This window comes from Chiloscyllium plagiosum, unplaced genomic scaffold (assembly GCF_037043375.1).
Source record: "Chiloscyllium plagiosum isolate Xiang-an unplaced genomic scaffold, Cpla_swu_hap1 HiC_scaffold_4, whole genome shotgun sequence".
Taxonomy (NCBI): Eukaryota; Metazoa; Chordata; class Chondrichthyes; order Orectolobiformes; family Hemiscylliidae; genus Chiloscyllium; species Chiloscyllium plagiosum.
In genome coordinates, this window is record NW_028270142.1 from 3,938,607 (window position 1) to 3,965,374 (window position 26,768).

Here is a 26,768-nt window from a genome sequence, read left to right on the forward strand (position 1 = left end):
TCTTTTACAACTTACCTCTTCATAGACATTCTTGGCATTATCATTGTCTCCCAATAAGAGGTAACCTACTCCAAGCTCATTCTTAATTGTGACATCATCTGGGTAACGATCTACTAACTTCTGTAAGGTCACCACGGAACGTTTGATGTGGCCTGCACATACATACAGAAAATCAAATAGACATATCACAGCTCTGTGACTGGAGACACAGCTCCTTAAATGTTGGGTTATAGACAGGAGTCAAAGAACAGTCAGTTCAGAAGTTTTAAGAAACTACTGACCTTATTTCACTCGAGTCATGTGTACTTGTCATTTTCATATCTTTGGAATATTTGTCTTTAATTGCCCTTTACACATCACATTTAGTCTTCTGCTCTGCTTAAGGCAGTAAAAGCAGCATAAAAAATATAAAAGTTTCACCAGCTGACTGTGATGAAACGGTTTTCACCGGTTCCTTACTGACAGCAGCAATCCAAAGGGATGTGACCAACAACAGAGACAGGACTGGTGCCTGGCATGTGGTGGGTTCTTTGTTATAAACATCTTACGTAAATTTGCAAAGCAGTTTGTCCTACAGTAAAATGTCTTCTATTTATTGGTGTTTAAATTCTCTACCTTCCCAATACTGAAAATGGGAGATCCAAGGGAATTGGGAACCCTGCAGATACATATCATTAAACGTCATAAACAGATGCAGAAAACAGGCAGAGAGTTAAGTAGAATGCTGCTGTTTACATCTGGAAGTATGGAATATAAAGAGGAGGACTGCAAGTGTGAGCAGGAACTATCGGAAATACTGTGCTCAGTCCTGGGTGCTGGGGGAAGAATGTGTTGGTCAGAGTGCAGTGTAGAGGCACTAGACTGAAAGCTAAACTTCAAGAGTTAATTTATAAAGTCATATTACAAAAACCTGGTTTGTATTCCTGGAATTTAGAAGGTTAGCAGGTGACTATTAATGTGAAAATATAGTTCTGCTCTTTGGGATTGGTCTAAAAATTACAGCCAGACACTTGGGGGATGAAATTAGGAAGGGGTGGCAGAACTAATGGTCTGGTGGCTCATATTTCGAGGTTGGAGTGTAAGAGCAGGGAAGTCGTATTGGAACAGCACAAGGTGCGAGTGAGACCACATCTGGAGTATTGTGAACAGTTTTAGTTCCCTTTATTTAAGGAAAGATTGCATTGAAGGCAGTTCAGAGAAGGTTCCCTAGGATGATCCCCAGTATGGAGAGATTATCTAATGAATAAAGGCTAAACAGGTTAGAGCTCTACTATTAGAGTTTAGAAGAATGAAAGGTGATCTCACTGAAACACACAGGATTCCTAAGGGGTTTGACGAGTTAAATGCCGAGTGTTTCCCCTCATGGAGAGTCTGGGACCAGAGGGCATAGTCCCAGAATAAAAGGGCACCAATTTAAGACTGGGGAGGAGAAAAATTCCAACCATAGAGAGCTGTGGGGACACAGCCCTTGTGTATACTTAAGGCTAGATGGAAAGATTTGAGATCAATCAGGGAATTAAGAGTTACGGGGAAAAGGCTGGAACGTAGTTGTGAAGAACATCGGATCAGCCATGAGCCCAATGAATATTGGAACAGGGTCAAGGGACTGAACAGCCTGCTCCTGGTTCTTATGATCTAACCTGGGAAATCTCTTCTGAAAACTGCAACTGATGCTAGATCAATTGTTAATTTTAAATCAGAGACTGTTATGTTTAACAGAATTGTGAAGCAATACAGAGCTAAGGCAGGTTGATGGAGTTAGGGCTTTGACCAGCCATCATCTCATTGCAGAGTGGAACAAGGGCTTGAGCTCATTTTGGGGAGCGCCTGACCATGATTTGATATTAGTTTCTTAAGAATGTGTAAGGATACTCTCTTCTTTGTAAATGCTGACTCACTTTAAACTCAGCATGCTCACCTCAATTTCATTGACAATATCAGCATTAACAGTTTGAAGGGGTTCACATTAATTCTGACAGGCTCTATTCCCTAACACTATTGTAAAACAATCAAGTTGCTGTTGTTAAAATCTTTTGCAATTCATTAAAAGATATTTCCTGCTTGTAGCCCTTCCTATTGGATTTTTCACCTTTTGCTGCTCTCTGCACCATCCTCATTCACCCTAGTGTTACTCGGTATTTCTGTACGCTTTTATCTTTGAGTTGAATGTTGTTGCCTGTCTCTTCACTTAGCCAGGGTTTATTCTGAGACAATTGGAGTGCTTCCCCTTTAGGGGTTGCAGCTGGTTTTATAGCTTACCAATTTCTTATTTGAACACCACCTATTAACAATTCTGCCCTCTTTACAACAGCCAACCCCAACTTCATGCCCAAGAAATCTTCATGGCTGTTTTGCATTTCAAACACTATGCTAAACTCAGTACAAGGGTGAGCAAGCTGTGAGGAGGACATAGCCTGCATTGATATGGGTCTGCATAGATGGGGAGTGGGCAAAAACATTACAGATGGGACTATTTTAAGGTTGTCTACTTCTGGGGGAAGATTAGAAAAAAAACATTAAATGCCAGTAAAGTACAAAGTGCAGTTGCATGGAGAGATCTGGATGTATTCCTGTTCTTGCACATTTATCACAAGAGGTTAGCATGCAGGTGTAGCAGGTAATTAAAGCAGCAAATGGAGTGCTGGCCTTCATGTGCCTAGGGGATAACTCCAGACATTTTATTGGCTTATTCTAGATGTTAACAAAACAATAAATAAATTCTAACTGGAGTTACTCTGCTGGCCCTACTAATCTCCTTTCTCGTCTGAGCTTTTGCATTTCTGTAACCCAGAGGAAAAGTGAATATTGAGCTGGCAATTTGACTTATGATTTGAAATTGGAAAATCAAAAAAACCTGAACTTCATAATCTGAGGTTTGACAAAAATTAGTTATAACTTTCAATATGCTATTCAAGGTTTATAATGAAATTTCTCACCTAGAAACTGCTGCCTGTTTGCTTGTCGTTTTATTGCTAACTTCACCAGGTCTGCAGGTGGATTCGGCATGTCAGCCACTTCTCCATAGGTATTTATTGCTCTCTGAAGTATCTCATTGCTTCGCATTTTTTCTGCCAAATCATCTTCAGACTGAAAGAAATTGCAAAGTATTAAAACCTAAACAGTACAGTTCTTAGTCCATTGCAAGTTCCATCAATACACAGCAACCTTTCAGAATGCTTTCATGCTGTCAATTCAGATAGCAGTCCACAATGTGAGACAAAAGAGTCTCTTAATGATAAAATCTTTGTTGAAAATACTTTGACAGATTGTGACTTTCATTTCCCATTATGAGAGTTAATGGTCAAGTGTCGAGGTAAATTAAAAAGATAACGTCATCATAGTCCCAGAGGACCATAGGGCAACTGTTCGAGAGAGGTGACTGGTTGTGGTTTAACCTGAGGGTCACCACACCTCAGGCAAGAGGAGAGGTTGAGGAGGAGAGTCCTTCATGGTAACCTCAGCAAGTATGGGAAATGAACCCACACCTGATAGCATCACAGCATAACAAAACAGATGTCTAGCATAAAGGTAAAGACACTAGTGGACCATGGGCTGCTCTCTCATGAGAGACAGAAAGAGATAGAGAGACGACCAACAGTCGTTTAACCTGAGGGTCACCGTGCTCCAGGCGAGGGGAGAGGTTGAGATGGAGAGCCCTTCGTGGTCACCTTAGCTGATGCAGGAATCAAATTCATGCTACTGGTGTCACTCATGCCAATCTTTACCAGTCCATTTTTATATTGAGAGTGATTAGTCTGAACATTACACGGGCTGAGAAATGACAGGTGCAGAGGCAGCTAGCTGTGATAAGTTGCAGAATTCGGCTGTGGAAGCTCTTCTGACATCACCACATTTCGATCACAATGATGTCAGCAACAGCATACACATGTCCTGTCCCACTTTCATTTCATGATAATTAGTTCTTAAAAGCTAAGTCAGTAAATGATGGAATAATTTGATGATTTCTGACCCATGTTTTTGTCATGGAGAGTAGCATAGCACAGTCTCACACCCATGCTTGACAGACAATTGCAAAACATACTGGCAGTGTCCCATAGCATCACTGGACAGTGATATGTCACTGCAACACTCTATTCTTGTGCGACAGCCCGCTCTCCAATAACACAGCCTTTCTTATATTGTTTTCTTTAAAACAAAATCCTCTCTGCCCATTTATTGCTCCAAAACAGGCAACTCAACCCTCGACAGCTTCCGTGTTGTGTCCACTTCCATCCACCCCCCGAAAACAATGGCAGGGCTACAGATAATTGGCAAAATGTCACAGTAATTCAGACATTGAACATAAACATAGTTCTTTGTACCTGTAGTGGAAGTGAGGTCCCTCCGAGAAATGTTTTTCACCGATTACCATACCCAATCAACTTATGTACTTAGTTATGAAAAGGAACATGACTTGTCTCAATTACCATCCTGGAACTATACATGTGGGGAATCGGTTCAAGACTAGTTAGGGAGGATGCACACTCCCCTCAATGTATTTGCCTGCTAGCACCATCTTCTAGGCTTACAGAAGGAATAAACTACTTTGGAGAGGTATTATAGAAAGGCATACTCATGGAATCATCCCCTCTTATGTAGCTGACAGTGGGGTAAAAGAAAAACAGGGAAACCATCTATCCCATGGTAATGGTGAGAGATTACAATAGAACACACCCCCTTGGTCATTTTTCAACATTAAAATAAAAATAAAACAAATAAGAGCCATCGAATGAACTTGTAACAGATATTCTACTTGCCTGGGCTTTCCCATATTTAGCTCGAGGACTGTGGGGATAGCTCTTCAGAATTTCATTAAATGCCTGGAGCGCTGCTTCAGATTTACCCTAAGGGGAAGGGAGAGGACGTTTAATATTAGTGGAAAGAAAATATTTTGTGAATTCCACAGCAATATATACAAGTCATTCCACAAGTTTAAATAAAGTCACATTACTCAAACTTGCTAAATCTTGCTATCTGTAGTTATAGAGTCATACGGCGTGGAAATAGATCCTTCAGTGCAACTCATCCATGCCAACCATTTTCCCAAACTAAACTAGTCCCATTTGCCTGCAATTGACCCATAATCCTCTAAACCTTCCATATTCATGTAGCTATACAAATGTCTTGAAATGTTGAAACTATACCTACATCCATTACTTCCTCTGGTAGTTCATTTCACACAAAGACCACCCTCTGGATTTTCATAAGCATTCAATAATATGCCGCTAAAAGGATTACTAAAATTATGGCTCAAGGTAATTCCAAGCATCTTCATTCATTTATCTGGAAACATCTTACAGCTTTCACTGTACCATCTAATTGGTTCATAAATGATTCTGTGAATCCAGTTCACATATTGATAGGGGAAGAATTTCCTGATATCAGCCTAACTTGACTTTAAACTGATATTAACCTGTGTCTTTCTTTGTCATGCTTTCACAATATACTGGAAAGTAATATTCTGAATTTACCTTTTCCACATCATTGACTATGAACGTATACAAGATTGCTTCTTTTACCTTTCCTGATTGAACAGTATTAATTTGTCAGACACTCCTTCTAACACTATAGCAGAGGAAAAAGGCCCTTGGGCCTGTTGGGTCTGTGCCAGTCAAAAACCACCACCTAATCAAATCCCATTTTCAGGCACTTAGCCCATAACATTGTATGTCTTGACTTAAATATGGAGTTGTGCGGCATGGAAACAAACCCTTCGGTCCAACCAGTCCATGCTGACCATAATCCCAAACTATGAACATTCCTGAAGAAGGGCTTATGCCCGAAACGTCGATTCTCCTGTTCCCTGGATGCTGCCTGACCTGCTGCGCTGTTCCAGCAACACATTTTCAGCCATAATCCCAAACTAAACTAGTCCCACCTGCCTGCTCCTGGCCCATATTTCTCCAAACCTTGCCTGTTCATACAGCCACCCAAATGCGTTTTAAATGTTATGGTTGTACCCACATCCACCACTTCAGAAAGTTCATTCCACACGTGAACCACCACCCTCTGTGTAAAATATTTGCCTCATGTCTTTTTAAAATCTCTGTCCTCAAAAAAATGTGTCCTATAGTCTTGGAATTTCCCCAACTCGGGGAAAAGACAACTACCACCAACTCTATCTATACCTCTCATTACTTCATCAGGTCACCTCTCAAACTCCTATGCTCCAGTGAAATAAGTCCATGTTAAGAGTTTCTCTCTCATCACCCTTGTAGGCAGTGAATTCTAAATTCCCACCATCCTCAAATCTCCTCTACACCTATTGCCCCTTACCTCAAGACTATGGTTCTTACATCAAGATGAGAAATTTCTTCCTGTCTACACCATTCATAATGTTACACATCTCAATCGTGCCCCCCTCACAATCTCCTCTGCTCTAAGGAGAACGACCCCAGCCTGTCCAATCTATCTCCATTACAAAAATTCTCCAGTCCAGGCAATATACTTCTCATTAATCGCATACAAATCCATCACCTGATCTGGTGAACTTTAGGATGGGCTCTGAAATTGATCCAGGAGTTGGACAATCACATTGGATAACTACATTTCAGCAAGGTTTGAGTTAGGTGGCCAAAACTGCACTCTCCACCAATCACTTTACAAAAATGTTAAAATGTCGATGAATTGGGAAAGCCATCTTATTAATGAATCAATGAATGAATGTTCTCTGATGTATCAAAAGGTGGTTAGGGTTTTCTGGACCAATATTCTTCAAAATTACACTCAAAGTGCAAACAGTGTGAGCAAAAGGTGCCCCTCCATATTTGGATTGGAAGAGAGACATTGAGAGGTAACAAACTTTGATTCATAATGGGAAGCTCAAGATGGCTTTGATCTGGCCCAGTACATTTTAACTTTTGAAACAAAATGTTGTTATTCATTCTGTTGTCCACTGCTAGGTCATATGGCCGGTCAGGTATGGACTTTAACAACAACTGCTAGTGAGCACTTACAGAAATGGCACTGTGTCATGAATCACAAACTGTGTCATCGATTTAGAGTTTAAAGCAAACATGGTAATTTACATAAGACACTACTTTCAGACAGCAGTTAAAGCAACAAAAAATTGCTCTACTTTAAGACGCAATTGCTGCAATCTGCACAATCACCAAGAAACAGAAAATGTCACAGGTAGCCTGGTTTAATTGGCGCCCAAAGGTTCAGATTTCATTTAGGGGCGGGGTTAAGGCGTCACTTCTTTAATTTCAGATACTTTTCCAATTTGGTATTACAAATAGATTTACATTCTAGCTGACTTACCCAAAACAGTAGAAAAATAAAGACCCCAAAAAATGAGCTGCACTCTCATGAAGAAAAACATTGCATACGAATTTCAATAGCATAATGTCCAGAGCATCAGAATCAGAAGGAAAGTGGGAGGCAGAGAACTGAAGTCACAGTGCTAACTAATGTGACAGAACCAAAAATATTAAGGCAGCAAGACTCAAGGTGCTTTGTTTTAATGCACAGACAATTCACAATAAAGGGGATGAATTAGTGATGTGAACAGGTATGATATAGTTGGGATTATGGAGACGTGGCTGCAGGGAGTCTAGGCATGGGAACTGAATTTCCAGGGGTATACATCTTTGAGAAGGACAAAGAAGCAACAGAAGTGGAGCAGCATTGCTGGTAAAAGAGGACATTAACGCAATAGTGAGAAACGATAACCGCTCCAGTGAAGTGGAATCTGTGTGGGTAGGGCTTAGAAACACAAAAGGGCAGAAAATGATAGTGGGGTTTGTATACAGACTCCTATAATGGCAATGTTGGGTAAGACATTAAAGAGAGAATTAGATATGCAAGCAATACAGACACAGCTGTATTTATAGGTGATTTTAGCCTGCCAACCAACCAGCTGAGTTAAATCAGTAACAATGGCATGGATGAGGAATTACTGAAGTGTGTATGAAATGGTTTTCTGGGTCAATACACTGAAGAACTAACTGGAGGACAAGCCATCCTAGACTGGGTTATAAAAACAAATTTCTGGAAAAGCTCAGCAGGTCTGGCAGCATATGTGGAGAGAAATCAGTCAATATTCAGGTCAAGTGACCCTTCTTCAGGACACAGCAAGCTCATAGGGTCAGATGGCCTATTCCTATTTTCTGTGTTTCTGTAAGTCAACTGGTGTTGAAATAGCTGCTCAATTCCAGTCACAGTAACTTGGTCATTTGGAGATAAAGTAGAGAATTTACAGCCCACCTTTTTGCGCAGCTTTTCAGCAGCATCCAATTCGACCTTAATCATCTTATCAAACTTGTTCAGCAGCTTTGGTTTCTTTTTCTTAGCTGGACCTAATTCAGAAAGAGTTAGCAAAGTTTTAATGATGCCTCAGTTCCGAAGGTTAAAAAAATGGTGATGTCTCTCATCTGAAATTATAATTTCTTTCATACAAATAAAACGCCCAACGTGTTTGGACCATTTCATGTTTTCCAGTCAAAACTTTTTCAGGACATTGACAGAACTCCCAGAGATATGTTATCAATACCTAATGGAATGCAGCATTTTCAGGTATATCAGCTCAGATTGTCTGCTCATACATAAGCTTTTCACAAGAGCTTCCTAACAAAGCAAAGATTTTAGCAGGAAATGTTCAGAGAGTCAGAGAAAATAAATGAAATATCAGCATAATTAATTCATACAGCAAATATAGGAGTTGTGAACTACACAGATCAGAAAGTCTAACAGCTGACATTTACTTCAGACATTTCTGGGCTAACAGTGCTCAGACAAAAAGAAATAGAACAACAATTCACGGCTGATCTAACATTCCTCATGTCCACTTTCCTGCCCTTTCCCCATAACCGTTGATTCTCTCGACTTTGTCCCATTCTTAAACAGTGCCACATTTGCAATCCTCCAGTCCCCTGGGGCTACTCCTGCATTCAGAGGGGCCTGGAACATATCTGCCAATGGCTCTACGATTTGCTCCCTTACCTTTCTCAGCAATCTAGGATGCACGCCTCTAGACCTGGCGACTTCTCTCTCTGGTGTGGTGCCAGCCTTTTTAGCCCCTCTTCTACACTGCTCAGTTGTTCCAAACCCACATTTTCAGTGATCGTCATTTCAGTCTTAAAGTGGTGTCCCTTTATTCTGAGACTGTGCCCTCTGGTCCTACACTCTCCCATAAAGGGAAACACCCTCCTCAGTGTGCACTTTGTCATGACCTTTAAGAATCTGACATGTTTCAATGGGATCACCTCGCATTCTTCTAAACTCTCATAAATAGGAGTCCCAATCTGTTTAGCCTTCCTCCTGATATAATTCTCCCACCATCTTGGTGAAACTAACCTTCTTTACATTGGTGAAATAGAGGGAAAAAAAAACCTAAAGGTCAAATAGGTGGGTTTTACAGGGTTATAGAGGAAATAACCTCTATTATCTCGGTGTAAGAGAGAGATTCCAGACAATAGGGTCCAAGCAGCTGAAGGGATGGCCTTGTGGCGATGGAAAGCAGAGGGGTACAAAGGAGGAGGGGGGGGGGGGGGGGGGCAGAGGAAGACTACAGTGCAAGGTGGGAGCACTGGAAAAGGCATTCAGGATGAAGCCTTGCTCCTGTACTCTAATCCTCTCAATATATAGTTTGACTTCTGCACCTGCACTTCCAGCAACTGGTATACACCTCCCTAAATTTCCAGCTATTCATATAATAATCTACCTTCCTGTTTTTACCTCTGAAATGTATAACCTAACATTTACACCTAAGATTTTGTACCGAGGTACCTTTGCATCTATGATGGCTGTATTTATGACAGCACATCCTGCCACCCAGCTTTCCTTAGTTACCCTCTAACTTGGTGCATTTATAAAATATCCGTGAGTTTACCTTGCCTCTGTCGGGCATGTTAATTTCCTGTTTAATTAAAGCTCGGCAGCTTCAAAGCTCAGATATGCTTTGAGGAAGTGGCACTTTGCCTTTCCCATTACATCCAACACGGTATGCTGTTCGACATGGGGTGAGGGGGCATCGCAAGCGAGTGAAGAGAGAGCATGAGCAAGAGCAAGAGGGAAGTGGGGGTTGGGGGGGGGGGGGGGGGGGGGGGGAGGGATGGAGAGGGAGGGAGAGAGTGTGAGGTGGGGAAGTAAAAGATCTCAGTTTGGAAGCTTCACACCTGCTCACTGTGGCAGCTTCTGCACTGAACCCTTTTTCTCTCCTTTGATATCTCCCACTGCACCTAGCCCAATTTAACTTCAAGTAGCTGTTTCCAATCCACCATTGATATGTTCCAATCCAGTGTACCAGCAAACCCTGTGCTGATACTGCCCTGTTAAGGTGCAACCTGTCCTTGTGACCTCTAAACCCAGCCCCATTGAACATTCTGCAGGAATGCTCATCTCCCCACTCATACATTCAGCTCTTTTTGAACTCACTTGAGTGACATTAGCAATCCTGAGATTAGTTTTTAATAACTTTAACAGGGGAGATGATGGCCTAATAGCATTATTACTAGGCTGTTAATCTAGAGACCCAGGTAATGTGCAGGGGACCCAGCTTCAAATCCTGCCATGGCAATGCCACTTTTAAAAATTTACATAACAAGCTGACAATGAGGTAAATTATGTTCCTAAGATTACAATTTTATTGATTAAACAGCATAAAATTAGGCAGCATGTATACAGGAATTATATATTGGGAACGTTTGGAGGTCCTGACACAGTTAATTTGAACGCGACAAAAATCAGAAATTGAGAATCTTACAAATAATACATTGTCAATCGTCAGAAAACCCTATTTGGTTCACTAATGCCCTTTAAGTAAACTGCCATCTTCACCTGTCTGGAGTACATGCGACTCCAGACTCAGCAATCTGGTTGACTCTTAACCATCAGGCATGGGCAAGAGATGCTGACCCAGCCAGGGATGTCCTACTCCCATGAATGAGTAAAATCATTATTTTAACCTGCACCATCATCTTTCTACTGATGTCACTGGTATCAAACAGCACCATGATCTCTGGCTATCACCATCACAAAGTTTTACAACTTGGAAGGTCATAGCATCCTGGTTAAGTCGAAACACCTTGCTACTTTCCGAGTAACTGGATGTCCTTTCGCTATCAGTACCATTTCCAGACCTTTTCCCATCTGCCCACCACGGTTTTGGCTTAGATTGTAAAACCCTGGTGGAATCAAAGCCTCAATTTTCAGAACTGGATACTGGTTAAAGAACACGATACACTCAGGGCACTACTATTTGCCTGGTCTTTAACTGATTTATGGTTATAGATTCCTGATCTCTCACTGAAGCGGTGAGGTGACTACTTGAAACATGCTCTAGCAGATAAACTGCATAATCACAAATTGCTGTTCAAGCTGAAACTGTTCCACCTCTTGGTGGGTCTTGCATATGCAGCTGTCGAGGAACCATGTGTCCTTTAGTTTGCACATGGCACAGTGAATGCATCTTACAGGAGGGAAGTGTCCACCTACACCTCTACGTATTGAGCTACTAACATTTAAACCTAATTGAAACATGGCAAACTTAACGGCTACCAAACTTACAACTTCTTAGGTTAAGGAGCATCAGCATTAATATTTATATATGCAACAATTTACTCAGAAATAGCTACTCCTAGAAGACTTGAAGTTTCATTGGAGAATTAATGCACTTATGACACATGCTGCCATGTTGAGGATTGGGTTTAAAGATCAAATCTTGCACATCATACTCACTTGGACACATGAATCATTTACCAGATGATGAACAGCAGTCCCTCTGGACAGCTGATTCAGACTAATTTCTCTTCAATAATTAAATGGACCTACTCTGGAGTTATTCCTTAAATCACACTGGTGTTGTACCATTTATTTTGACATGAAAATTAACCAACTCTGGAAATCAAAGCTTTATGCAAATAAAAGTTTAATTTTGTGACATACTAAATTAATTTTTGCTTTTATCAAGGGTGTGTAGTTAATGACTAAAATTATACTAGTGCTTAACCCCTTCCCTGCTGGACTATTAAATGTCAACATTCAGAAACTAGCCAATCTATGCACACACCGAATTAAATGCCACTTTTAAAAATTTACATAATGTACCTCATTGTCAGCTTATGTTCCTAAGCTTCCAATTTTATTGATTAAATAGTATAAAACTAGGCAGCATGTATTTAGAGCTGAAAATGTGTTGCTGGAAAAGCGCAGGTCAGGCAGCATCCAAGGAACAGGAGAATCGACGTTTCAGGCATAAGCCCTTCTTCAGGAAACTGTATTTAGGAATTCAGCATGTATTTAGAAATTACACATTGGGAACTTTTGGAGGTCCTGACACAGTTGTCTCTGTGGGAACCGTCTGAGAAGTCTGAACAATGGACAGTGACTCAGCATCTTGAAGCCTCTGAAAAGGTTCCCAAATCAACTGAGAGTTCACCTACGTATACAATCCCTCCCCCCAGGCACAATTACTCAACCTCAGTTGACCCTATCCCCCAACCCTCTGAGTGCCACACCTAATGTCCTTGGACATAACCCGACCCCTTCCAACTTGACCCCAGACTCCCCATTGATCTCTCCTGACATCCCTGAATCACCAACAACTTACCTTGGATTCAACCTCTGTCCCACGCTAAGTCTTATCCACTTACTGCTGGCCTACTCCCTCACTGTACCCAACCTTCACTCATTCATTACAAATCGTTGAACAGGGAGATATTTGCTACTGTCCAGTTAGATGGAACCTTTCCTGAATCGAGGAAATTTTAGATAACACCAATGTGTCTACCAAGTCATGAGCAACCTCTTTTAAGATCCTAGGATCAAGTCTTTCTGGACTCAATCTGGATAAGTGAAAGGTGATGCATTTAGATAGGTCAAACAAATTGAGGATATACAGTTTGCACATTCTCCATGTCTGCATGCGATTCCTCCGGGTGCTCCGGTTTCCTTCCACAGTCCAAAGAGGCGCAGGTTAGATGGACTGGCCATGGGAAATGCAGGGTTACAGGGATAGGATAGGGAGATGGGTTTGGGTGGGATGCTCTTCAGAGGGTCAGTGTGGACTCAATGGGCTGAATGATCTGCTTTCATACTGCAAGGATTCTATGATTTTATGCTAATGACCAGACCTTGGGAAGACTAAGGATCAGAGGGACCTTGGGGTGCATCTCTACTGGTCCTTAAGGAATCAGGACAGGTAGAGAAAGTGATTAAAGTGGCATATGGTGTACTTGCCTTTATTAACCAAGGCAGAGAGTTTAAGAGCTGGGAGGTTAAGCTGGAACTGTATAAGTAGTGAAAGTGAGGACTGCAGATGCCAGAGGTTAGAATTGAGAGCGTGACGCTAGAAAAGCACAGCAGGTCAGGCAGTATCTGGGGAGCTGGAAAGTCGATATTTCAGGCAAAAACCCTTCATCAGAAATGAGGCCGGGAAACAAGGAGGTGGTGAGATAAATGAGAGGGGGGTGGGGGGGGGGGGGAGGGAGAGAAGTAGCTGAGAGTACGAAAGGTGGATGGAGGTCGGGGTAATGGTGATAGGCCAGAGGGGAGGGTGCAGCAGATAGCTGGGAAGGAAGATGGACAGATGGGACAGGTCATGAGGACGGTACAGAGTTGGAAGGTTGAATCTGGGATAATGTGGGGGGAGGGGGGGGTGGAAAGGAATTGAGGAAACTGGTGAAATCCACATTGATGCCATGTAGTTGCAGGGTCCCGAGGCAGAAGATGAGGCATCCTTCCTCCAGGTAACGAGTGTTAAGGGGTGGCAACGGAGGTGGCCCAGGACCTGCACATCGTCAACGGAGGGGGGAGTTGAAGTGTTCGTCCACAGGGCAGTGGGGTCGGTTGGTGCGGGTGTCCCAGAGATGTTCTCTGAAGTTCTCTGTGAGTAGGCATCCTGTCTCCCTAATGTAGAGGGAAACTGCACCAGGAGCAACGGATACAGTAAATGACATGTGTGGAAATGCAGGTGAAACACTGATGGATGTGGAAAGCTTCTTTGGGGCCCTGGACAGAGGTGAAAGGGGAGGTATGGGCGCAGATTTTGCAACTTCTGCAGTGGCAGGGGAAGGTGGGGGTTGGTGGGGGGCATGGACCTGACAAGGGATTCATGGAGGGAACGGTCTTTACAGAAAGCGGATAGGGATGGAGAGGGAAATTTATCTCTGGTGGTGGGGTCCATTTGTAGGTGGCCAAAATTGCGGATGATGATGCGATGTACACGGAGGTTGGTGGGATGGAAGGTGAGAACCTGTGGGGGGGGGGCAGTTTCCTGTCCTTGTTGCATTTGGAGTGGTAGAGTGGTGGGGTTGAGTTTGGAGGTGCAGGAATGGATGAGGTGCGCTGGAGGGCAAATTGCAGTCTTTAAAGGAGGTGGCCATCTGGGTGTGTTCTGTGGTGGAATTGGTCCTCCTGGGAGCAGATACGGCGGAGGTGGAGGAATTAGGAATAGCGATTTTAGAGGCAGCAGGGTGGGAGGTGGTGTAATCCAGGTAGCTGTGGGAGTTGGTGGGTTTGTAGAAGATGCGAGTGTTGAGTGAATCACTGTTGATGGAGATGGAGGGGTCCAGGAAGGGGAGGGAGGTGTCAAAGATGGCCCAGGTGAATTTAAGATCGGAATGTGTTGGTGAAGTTGATGAACTGTTGGCATCATAATGTCACTGCCCCATGACCAAACACTTCAACTCCCCCTCTCACTCCACTAAGGACATGCAGGTCCTGGGCCTCCCCCATCGCCACTCCCTCACCACCCAACACCTGGAGAAAGAATGCCTCATCTTCTGCCTCAGGACCCTCCAATCCCAGGGCACCAATGTGGATTTCAACAGTTTCCTCATTTCCCCATCTCCCACCTCATCCCAGATCCAACCTTCCAGCTCAGCATCACCCTCATGACCTGTCCATCTTCCTTTCCACCTATCCGCTCCCCCTCCCCTCCAACCTATCACCATTACCCCCCACCTCCATCCACTTATTGCGCTCTCAGCTACCTTCTCCACCCTCCACCCACCCCCACCTCCCCCCACCCCAGTCCCACCAACCCTCCCCCCACACATTTATCTCACCACCCTTTCAGCTCACAGCTTCATTCCTGATGAAGGGCTTTTGCCTGAATCATCATCTCTCCTGCTGCCTGACCTGCTGTGTTTTTCCAGCACCACACTTAAACTGTATAAGATATTAGTTAGCCACAGCTAGTGTAGTGTGTACAGTTTTGGAACCCAAGTTATAGTCATATGTCATAGCACTGGAGAGGGTACAGAGGGGTTTACCAGGATGCTTCTTGCTTTGAACAGTTTCAGTTATGAGGACAAATTGGACAGACTGGGTCCCTTTTTATCCATACTGGAGAGGAGATTGAGAGGAGACATGATTCAGATGTATAAAATAGATGGGATAGACCGGAAGAAACCTTTTCCTTGATGAAGGGATGAGTGACCAAGGAACATGATTTAAGGTAAGGGGCAAAGGTTCAGACAGGATGTGAGGAAAGACATTTTCACCCAGAGGGTGATGAGAATCCAGAACTCATGTCAGTAAGGTGGGGGGGGGGGGGGGGGGGGGGGGGGGGGGGCGGAGAGAGGGGGAAGAGGAGACAGAAACCCTCATAAGTATTATTTCAATGTGCACTGGCAATACCAAGTGTGACAAGGTTCTAAGCCAAACGTTGGAGAATGGAGCGAGAATAGTTAGGTGGTTGCTTTTAACCAGCAAGAACACGACAGGCCAATCAGTCTTTTTCTGTGCTGTCGATCTCTAGGATTTGGAGACTTAAGTAAACTGCTGGAGCTGTGAACTGAATATCACTTCCCACATGACTCTAATTTCACTACTTTCCTCTTTTCCTTCCAAGTCCTGATTTGCAGCTAATACTGGAACATTGTTAGTATTCTCTGTAGTAAATAAAGAATTCCAATCACACCATAGCAGGCAGAGAATTTAAATGCAATTAATGAATAACTTTAGAATAAAAAGTAAGAATGAACAATACTGAGCGCAAAACTAGCGGATTGTTGATAAAATCATACAGGTCACTAATGGACTCTGCTATTCTTACCAGTCTGTTGTCACACGAATCTAAACTTAGGGCAACGTGGTTGACTCTTAACTAGCTGAAGGTAGCCTAGCAAGCCACTCAGTTACATCAAACCACCATGCAAGTCAAAGAATAAAACGGGCTAATTCGACTAACTCACCAGGATACAAGGAAATGGTTGAGTGAACTCAGTAAAGTAAAAGCTACAGGACATAACATCCCAGCCTTAGTATTAAAGAGTTGTGCCCCAGAATAGCCATGCCTCTTGCCAACAACAACAATGATGACATCAACACAATCATGTGAAAACTACTTAGATTTGCCATGTTCACTAAAATCAAAACAATCCAATCTAATGAATTGTTATTCTAGTCTATTCTTACTCACTGCAGAAGTTCTTCAGACTTGTTTCCAATCATTTTTTAGCTGCTTTATCAATGATTTTCCACATAAGATTAGTCTTTAGTTCTATTCACAATTACTCCAATGTAGAAATCACCATTTCCACCAAGCAGTAAGACTTGGACAACTTTCAGGCAGCACAGTAGTTTGTAGGTGGCACAATGGTTAGCACTGCTGCCTCACAGTTCCAGGGGCCCAGGTTTGATTCCACCCTTGGGTGACTGTCTGCGTGGAATTTGCACATTCTCCCTGCCTCTGCAGGAGATTCTTTCAGGTGCTCGGTTTCCTCCCACAGTCCAAAGATGTGCAGGTTAGGTGGATTGTATTAGTGAGTACAGTGGGTTCTTTCTTGATTATGTGTTTTTGGAGATAAGTCTCTTGATTAAACTTAAAATATAAGCCATAGCTGTTAATTTAACCTGGGGCAATGTTCGGTTGAGGAATAAGACAGGGTTATTTTCTGGGTCTGTAGATTGTGAAGGAGCAAAAATGGCCTTTGCAGTGATATGTACTTCTTGTCAGATGTGGGAGTTTAAAGAGAGTTTAAGGGTTACTGCGGATTATATCTGCCATAAATGTTGTTGGATGCGAATCTTATCAGACCGAGTGGATCAGTTGGAGAGACAGATAAGCGATAAGGAATTTGCAAAAGCAACAATATGTGATAGATGGCAGTCATAGGAAGGGGGGGGGAGTCTCAGATACAGTCACATAGATGGGTTAACTCCAGGTAGGGTAAGAGAGGTATGGCATTGAGGGTGAGTTGGAGGTTTGGATTAGGAGTTGGCTAGCTGGAAGAAGACAGAGGGTAGTAGTTGATGGCAAATGTTCATCTTGGAGTGCCGTCACTAGTGGTGTTCCGCAAGGATCTGTTTTGGGACCATTGCTGTTTGTCATTTTTATAAATGACCTGGAGGAGGGGTTAGAAGGTTGGGTGAGTAAGTTTGTGGATGATACAAAAGTCGGAGGAGTTGTAGACAGTGAGGAAGGATGTGGCAGGTTACAGCGGGATATAGATAAGCTGCAGAACTGGGCAGAAAGGTGGCAAATGGAGTTCAATGTAGCTAAGTGTGAGGTGATTCACTTTGGTAAGTGTAATAAAAAGATGGGGTACTGGGCTAACGGTCGGATACTTGGTAGTGTGGATGAGCAGAGGGATCTTGGTGTCCATGTACACAAATCTTTGAAAGTTGCCACCCAGGTAAATAGTGCGGTGAAGAAGGCATATGGCGTACTGGCTTTTATTGGTAGAGGAATTGAGTTCCGGAGTACTGAGGTCATGTTGCAGTTGTATAGGACTCTGGTGCGGCCACATCTGGAGTATTGTGTGCAGTTTTGGTCGCCATACTATAGGAAGGATGTGGAGGCACTGGAACGGGTGCAGAGGAGGTTTACCAGGATGTTGCCTGGTATGGTAGAAAGATCGTATGAGGAAAGGCTGAGGCACTTGGGGTTGTTTTCATTGGAGAAAAGAAGGTTTAGGGGTGACTTGATAGAGGTGTACAAGATGATTAGGGGTTTAGATAGGGTCGACAGTGAGAATCTTTTTCCACGTATGAAGTCAGCTATTACAAGGGGGCATAGCTTTAAATTAAGGGGGGGTAGGTATAGGACAGATGTTAGGGGTAGGTTCTTTACTCAGCGAGTCGTGAGTTCATGGAATGCCCTGCCAGTAGCAGTGGTGGACTCTCCCTCATTATGGGCATTTAAGCGGGCATTGGATAGGCATATGGAGGATAGTGGGCTAGTGTAGGTTAGGTGGGCTTGGATCGGCGCAACATCGAGGGCCGAAGGGCCTGTACTGCGCTGTATTCTTCTATGTTCTATGAGAGGTACCTGGAGCAGGAGTCTTTTGTGGATATACCCATTTCAAACAGGTCTGCTGTTTTGGAAAATGTAGGGAGTGATGGATTCTCAGGGGAACGTAGCACCAACAGCCAAGTTTCTAGTATTGAGACTGGCTCTAATGCAATGAGGGATATGTCGGCTTCCAAGAGATCAATTGTGTTAGGGGATTCTGTAGTCAGAGGTGCAGACAGACGTTTCTGTGGCCAGCAGAGAAAAAGCAGAATGGTGTGTTGTTTCCCTGGCGCCAGGATCAAAGATGTCTCAGAGAGGGTGCAGAATGTTCTCAAGGGGGAAGAGGGGCCAGCAGGAGGTCATTGTCCACATTGGAACCAACGATACAGGAAAGGAAAAGGTTGAGATTCTGAAGGGAGATTACAGAGAGTTAGGCAGGAATTGAAAAAGGAGGTCCTCAAGGGTAGTAATATCTGGATTACTCCCAGTGCTACGAGCTAGTGAGGGCAGGAATAGGAGCACAGAGCAGATGAATGCATGGCTGAGGAGCTGGTATATGGGAGAAGGATTCACATTTTTGGATCATTGGAATCTCTTTTGGGGTAGAAGTGACCTGTACAAGAAGGACGGATTGCACCTAAATTGGAAGGGGACTAATATACTGGCAGGGAGATTTGCTAGAGCTGCTCAGGAGGATTTAAACTAGTAAGGTGGGGGGGACCCAGGGAAGTAGTGAGGAAAGAGATCGATCGGAGACGGGTACAGCTGAGAACAGAAGTGAGTCAAACAGTCAGGGCAGGCAGGGACAAGGTAGGACTAATAAATTAAACTGCATTTATTTCAATGCAAGGGGCCTAGCAGGGAAGGCAGATTAACTCAGGGCATGGTTAGGAACATGGGACTAGGATATTGTAGCAATTACAGAAACATGGCTCAGGGATGGGCAGGACTGGCAGCTTAATGTTCCAGGATACAAATGAAGGATAGAAAGGGAGGCAAGAGAGGAGGGGGAGTGGCATTTTTGATAAGGGATAGCATTACAGCTGTGCTGAGGGAGGATATTCCCAGAAATACATCCAGGGAAGTTATTTGGGTGGAACTGAGAAATAAGAAAGGGATGATCACCTTATTGGGATTGTATTATAGACACTCCAATAGTCAAAGGGAAATTGAGAAGCAAACTTGTAGGGAGATCTCAGCTATCTGTAAGAATAATAGGGTAGTTATGGTAGGAGATTTTAACTTTCCAAACATCAACTGGGACTGCCATTGTGTTAAAGGTTCAGAGGGAGAGGAATTTCTTAAGTGTGCACAGGACAATTTTCTGATTCATTATGTGGATGTACCTATTACAGAAAGTGCAAAACGTGACCTACTCTTGGGAAATAAGACAGGGCAGGTGACGGAGGTGTCAGTGGGGGAGCACTTTGGGGCCAGCGACCATAATTCTATTCATTTTAAAATAGTGATGGAAAAGGATAGACCAGATCTAAAAGTTGAAGTTCTAAATTGGAGAAAGGCCAATTTTGACGGTATTCGAAAGCTGATTGGAGGCAGATGTTCGCAGGTAAAGGGACGGCTGGAAAATGGGAAGCCTTCAGAAATGAGATAACAAGAATTCAGAGAAAGTATATTCCTGTCAGGATGAAAGGGAAGGCTGGTAGTTATAGGGAATGGTGATGACTAAAGAAATTGAGGGTTTGGTTAAGAAAAAGAAGGAAGCATATGTCAGGTATAGACAGGATAGATCGAGTGAATTCTTAGAAGAGTATAAAGGAAGTAGGAGTATACTTAAGAGGGAAATCAGGAGGGCAAAACAGGGACATGAGATAGCTTTGGCAAATAGAATTAAGGAGAATCCAAAGGGTTTTTACAAATATATTAAGGACAAAAGGGTAACTAGGGAGAGAATAGGACCCCTCAAAGATCAGCAGGGCGGCCTTTGTGTGGAGCCACAGAAAATGGGGGAGACACTAAATGAATACTTAGTATCAGTATTTACTGTGGAAAAGGATATGGAAGATATAGACTGTATGAAAATAGATGGTGACATATTGCAAAATGTCCAGATTACAGAGGAGGAAGTGCTGGATGTCTTGAAACGGGAAAAGGTGGATAAATCCCCAGGACCTGATCAGGTATACCCGATAACTCTGTGGGAAGCTAGAGAAGTGATTGCTGGGCCTCTTGCTGAGATATTTGTATCATCGATAATCACAGGTGAGGCGCTGGAAGACTGGAGGTTGGCAAACGTGGTGCCACTGTTTAAGAAGGGCGGTAAAGAGCAGCCAGGGAACTATAGACCAGAGAGCCTGACCTCAGTGGTGGGCAAGTTGTTGGAGGGAATCCTAAGGGACAGGATGTACATATATTTGGAAAGGCCAGGACTGATTAGGGATAGTCAACATGGCTTTGTGCGTGGGAAATCATGTCTCACAAACTTGATTGAGTTTTTTGAAGAAGTAACAAAGAAGATTGATGAGGACAGAGCGGTCGGTGTTCGACAAGGTTCCCCATGGGAGACTGATTAGCAAGGTTAGATCTCATGGAATACAGGGAGAACTAGCCATTTGGATACAGAACTGGCTCAAAGGTAGAAGACAGAGGGTGGTGGTGGTGGAGGGTTGTTTTTCAGACTGGAGGCCTCTGACCAGTGGAGTGCCACAAGGATCAGTTCCGGGTCCTCTACTTTTTGTCATTTACATAAATGATTTGGATGCGAGCATATGAGGTACAGTTTGTAAGTTTGCAAATTACACCAAAATTGGAGGTGTAGTGGACAGCGAAGAGGGTTACCTCAAATTACAACAGGATCTGGACCAGATGGACAATGGGCTGAGAAGTGGCAGATGGAGTTTAATTCAGATAAATGCGAGGTGATGCATTTTGGGAAAGCAAATCTTAGCAGGACTTATGCACTTAATGGTAAGGTCCTAGGGAGTGTTGCTGAACAAAGAGACCTTGAAGTGCAGGTTCATAGCTCCTTGAAAGTGGAGTCGCAGGTAGATAGGATAGTGAAGGCAGCATTTGGTATGCTTTCCTTTATTGGTCAGAGTATTGAGTACAGGAGTTGGGAGGTCATGTTGCGGCTGTACAGGACATTGGTTAGGCCACTGTTGGAGTATTACGTGCAATTCTGGTCTCCTTCTATCAGAAAGATATTGTGAAACTTGAAAGGGTTCAGAAAAGATTTCCAAGGATGTTGCCAGGGTTGGAGGATCTGAGCTACAGGGAGAGGCTGAATAGACTGGGGCGGTTTTCCCTGGAGCATCGGAGGCTGAGGGGTGACCTTCTAGAGGTTTACAAAATTATAAGGGGCATGGATAAGATAAGTAGACAAAGTCTTTTCCTTGGGGTCGGGGAGTCCAGAACTAGAGGACATGGGTTTAGGGTGAGAGGGGAAAGATATAAAAGAGACCTAAGGGGCAACGTTTTCACTCCGAGGGTGGTACGTGTATGGAATGAGCTGCCAGAGGAAGTGGTGGAGGCTGGTACAATTACAACATTTAAGAAGCATTTGGATGGGTATATGAATAGGAAGGGTTTGGAGGGATATGGGCTGGGTGCTGGCAGGTGGGACTAGATTGGGTTGGGATATCTGGTCAGTTGGACCGAAGGGTCTGTTTCCATGCTGTACATCTCTATGACTCTATGATAAGTAACATACATGCCATTCAAGTGCCAGGGAAAGCCCAACTTGAAGACGACATTCCACTACATTAGTAGCAGTGACCCTCCAAATATCAACAGCCTGGGGACTTGCATGTGACCAGAAACAGATCAACCACCTAAGCACCAAGGCTACAAAGACAGCCCAGAGCAGAGGCATTACTTTGCTAGGAGCTTACTCCCTACTCCCAAAAGCATGTTTACTATTGGCAAGGTACAAGCCAAGAATATTAGATTAGATTCCCTACAGTGTGGAAACAGGCTCTTTAGCCCAAAAAGTCCACACCGACCCTCCGAAGAGTAACCCACCCAGTCCCATTTCCCTCTGAATAATGCACCTAACACTACGGGCAATTTAGCATGGCCAATTCACCTGACCTGCACATCTTTGGACCGTGGGAGGAAACCGGAGCACCCGGAGGAAACCCACGCAGACACGGGGAGAATGTGCAAACTCCACACAGACAGTTGCCTGAGGTGGGAATTGAACCTGGGATCCTCGTGCTGTGAGGCAGCAGTGCTAACCACTGAGCCACCGTGCCGCCCTCAATACTGTCTCATTGCCTGGATAAATGCTGCTCCAACAATACTGAAAACGTTCAACAACATCCAACACAGAGCAGGTGGCCTGATCAGCACCACGTCCACCATTTTAAACATTCAGCCCCCACCCCCCCACAATGGTAGCACAACCACAAGATGCACTGCAGCAACCAGTCAAGCTTCTTTTGATAATACCTTCCAAAATCACAATCCGTCCAGAATAACAAGAATAAGAACCACAATGACTTCTGCAAGTTCCCAAGTTACACAACATCTATTATCCTCTCACTGTGCAGTGGGTGCACCTCCATCACATGGATTGCAGGGACTGGAAATGGCAACTCATTACCTTCAGGGCCAAATTAAAGTTTGTAAAAACAAAAGACTGGCCTTGTCCCTGTTGACATACATTGCAAAGTAAACCTTGTGTCACAGAGTAAAATAAGATTAATACTAAATTGCAGTTTAGATTAGAATAGATTAGATTACTTACAGTGTGCAAACAGGCCCTTCGGCCCAACAAGTCCACACTGGCCCTCCGAAGAGCAACCTACCCAGACCCATTCCCCTACGTTTACCTCTTCATACTACGGGCAATTTAGCATGGGCAATTCACCTAACCTGCACATTTTTGGACTGTAGGAGGAAACCGGAGCACCTGGAGGAAACCCACGCAGACACTGGGAGAATGTGCAAACGCCACACAGACAGTTGCCTGAGGCGGGAATTGAACCCGGGTCCGGGCCGCTGTGCTAACCACTGTGCCGCCCACAGTTCCTGGTCTCTAAACAATGTATGCAGCATATTACCAGTTGCACAGGTGTGCTACAAGAATAGTGCAGGGAACAAGGGACTGTAAATCTCAGGAAGGCATTCAGAACTGTCAACAAAACAGAACCTTACAAACTAATTCTCAACTCCCTTCAAATAGTCTAGCAAGTCACTCCATTCTCGAAAAGGTGGCTTAGCACCTTCTCAAAAGCCATTAGTTATGGCTTTTGTTTGCAACATCTACACCCCAGGAACGTTTATTTCACGAAACACCCATTTTATAAGCGGGGACAGTCTTGAGATGAAATCTAATGTCAGTAGGAGCTGTTTTTGCATATTGTTCTTCCACCTTGTTTTTATAATCGTTAACATTTATGATCCAGTGTTTCATTCTACTTGAGACATTGCGTCACTGATATTGATTCTGATAAATAATGTATCCTATACTTTACAGCATGATGCTGACAGATGAGTTCTCATGGGTTAAGGTCAGAAGTCACCACTGAATCAGACTAATCTGTTGTCAGATAATCATCAAATCGTTGGACATAAAAATATCTGGAGATCTTCTTGCAAGTAATCAGTTCCCAGTCATGACCAGTCCTCCAACTAACAGGATCTATAAATGAACGATTATGGTGTCATTATTGTGTTCTACCTTCACCTGAGTGTTAATAACATTTAAAGAGCATCCAAACATCTAACCTTTCAAACGCAAAGTAACGAGTGTTCAGGGCCAGCATGTTCCTGTTAGTGTTAAGGACAAGACTGGTAAGAGTGGGAAGTCTGGGTGAGTAGAGATATTGAGGATCTGGTTAAGAAAGAGACGACATATGGAGGATACAGACGGCTGGGATTAAGTAAATCCCCTGAATACTGGGAATGCAGGAGGACAGTCAAAAGAGACATCATCAGTGTAAAAAAAAGAGGACATGAAACGTCATTGGGCAGAAAGGGAATAGGAGAATCCAAAGAGATTTTACAAGTATATTAAGGGAAAAAGAATCACTAGAGAGAGAATAGGGCCAATTGAGTATCACCAAGGTCATTCATGTGTAGAACCACAAGAAATGGGCGAGATCCTGAATGAATACTTTCCATCCGTATTTATTGTGGAGAAAAACTGGGAAGCTCGCGAACTCAGGGAAATGAATAGTGATGCCTTGAAAAAGAGTCCACATCATAAAAGAGAAGGTGCTGGAGGTCTTAAAATGCATAAATCGCCTGGGATCTGATTAAGTGTATCCCAGGGCATTGTGGGAAGCTAGAGAAGAGATTGTGGGGGCCCTAGCAGAGATATTTATATCACTGACAGCCCTGGGTGAGGTGCTGGAAGACTGGAGGGTGACTAATGTTGCACCATTATTTAAGACAGGCAGCAAGGAAAAGCCAGGGAACTACAGAGTAGTGAGCCAGACATCAGTTAGGGGGTAAGTCAAAGAGTGCGGTGCTGGAAAAGCCCACAGGCCAGGCAGATCCGAAGAGCAGGAGAGTCGACATTTCAAGCAAAAACTCTTCATCAGGATGCTGCCTGATGTGCTGTGCTTTTCCAGCATCACACTTTTCAACTCCGATCTCCAGCATTTGTTGTCTTCACTTTCTCCATCAGTGAGGGGTAAGTTGTTGGAGGGATTCTGAGAGACAGGATCTATGTGCATTTGGAAAGGCAAGGACCAATTAGGGATAATCAGCATGACTTTGTAAGTAGGAAATAGTCTCTCACAAACTTGATCGAGTTTTTTTTTTGAAGAGGTAACATAGAACAATACAGTGCAGAACAGGCCCTTTGGCCCTTGATGTTGCGCCGACCTGTGAACTATCCTCAGCCTTTCCTCATAAGACCTTCCCTCAAGACGAGGCAACATCCTGGTATATCTCCTCTGCACCTTTTCCAATGCTTCCACATCCTTCCCGAAATATGGCGACCAGAAGTGAGGCCGCACTAACGTTTTGTATAGTTGCAGCATGATATTGCGGCTCCAGAACTCAATCCCTCTACTAATAAAACCTAACACACCGTATGACTTCTTAATAGCACTATCAACCTGGGTGGCAACTTTCAAGGATCTATGCACCTGGACTCCAAGATCCCTCTGCACATCCATACTACCAAGAATCTTTCCATTGACCCAGTACTCTGCTTTCCTGTTATTTTTCCTAAAGTGCATTACCTCATATTTAGCTGCCTTGAACTCCATTTGCCACCCCTCAGCCCAATTCTGCAGTTTATCCAAGTCCCCTGGCAACCTGTGACATTGTTCCAAACTGTCCACTACTCCACTGACTTTAGTGTCATCTGCAAATTTACTAATCCATCCACCTATGCCTGCATCTAAGTCATTTATAAAAATGACAAACAGTAATGGTCCCAAAATAGATCCTTGTGGCACACCACTAGTAACCGGACTCCAGGCTGAATATTTTCCATCAACCACCACTTGCTGCCTTCTTCCAGAAAGCCAGTTTCTAATCCAAACTGCTAAATCACCCTCAATCCCATGTCTCCGCATTTTCTCCAAGATGATAGATGAAGGCAGATCAGTAGACATGGTCTACATGGACTTTAGCAAGGCCTTTGACAAGGTTACACATGGTAGACTAGCCAATAAGGTTAGATCATATGGCATCCAGGGACAGCTAGCCAATTGGATACAAAATTGGCTGGAAGGTAAGAGACAGAGAGTAGTGGTAAAGGATTGCTGTTCAGACTGGAGGCTTATGACTAGCATTGTGCCACAAGGATCAGTGGATGGTCCATTGTTGTTTGTCATTTATACAAACAACATGGATGAGAATATATGAGAAGTAATGGCTAATAAATTTGCAGACGACCAAAATTGGTGGTTGGTTGGACAGCAAGGATGGTTATCTGAGAGTACAACAGGATCTTTATCAACTGGGCCAGTGGGCCAAGTAGTGACAGATGGAGCTTAATTTAGATAAACGTGAGATATTGCATTTTGGTAAGACAAACCAGGACAGGACCTACACAGTTACTGTAAGGCCCTGGGTGTGTGATCTGGGGTGCAAGTACATAGTTCCTTGAAAGTGGTGCCACAGGTAGGCAGGATGGTAAAAAATGGTGTTTAGCTTCATCAGTCGGACCACTGAGTAAAGCAGTTGGGACATCATGTTATTGCTGTTCAAGATATTGGTAAGGCCACATTTGGAACATTGTGCACAGTTTTGGACACTCTGCGAGAAGGATGGTATTAACCTGGACAGGGTGTAGCAAGATTTATAAGGATGTTACTGAGACTGGAGGATTTGAGTTATAAGGAGGGGCTGGGTCTATTTTCACTGGAGTACAGGATGTTGAGGAGTGACCTTATAAAGGTTTATAACATCATGAGGGGTATGGATAGGGTGAACAGCCAAGGCCTTTTTCTCAGGGAAGGTGAATTCAAAACTAGAGGGCATAGATTTAAAGGTCAAAGGGGAAAGATTTAAAAAGGCACCTGAGGAACAATGTATATGGAACGAGCTGCCCAAGAAAGCGGTGGAGGCAAGTACAATTACAATGTTTAAAACTCAGGTATGCAGATCGAGAAAGGTGTTGAGGGATATGGGCCAAATGCAGGAAATTGGAACTAGTTCAGTTTAG

The 26,768-nt window shown here is 43.6% G+C and overlaps 1 protein-coding gene across 6 annotated transcripts in view; it reads right to left on the minus strand.

The window, feature by feature from the left end:
* unm_hu7910 (un-named hu7910) overlaps positions 1–26,768 on the minus strand; it is a 235,060-nt gene that overhangs the window by 32,566 nt on the left and 175,726 nt on the right. For all 6 annotated transcript variants that reach the window (XM_087985915.1, XM_043689309.2, XM_087985917.1 and 3 more), the window contains 4 exons: positions 8,209–8,300; positions 4,758–4,844; positions 2,937–3,087; positions 16–152 (listed from right to left, as the gene is read on the minus strand). In XM_087985915.1, coding sequence (XP_087842041.1) covers positions 16–152; positions 2,937–3,087; positions 4,758–4,844; positions 8,209–8,300 — 467 coding nt within the window. The remainder of the gene's footprint in view (positions 1–15; positions 153–2,936; positions 3,088–4,757; positions 4,845–8,208; positions 8,301–26,768) is intronic.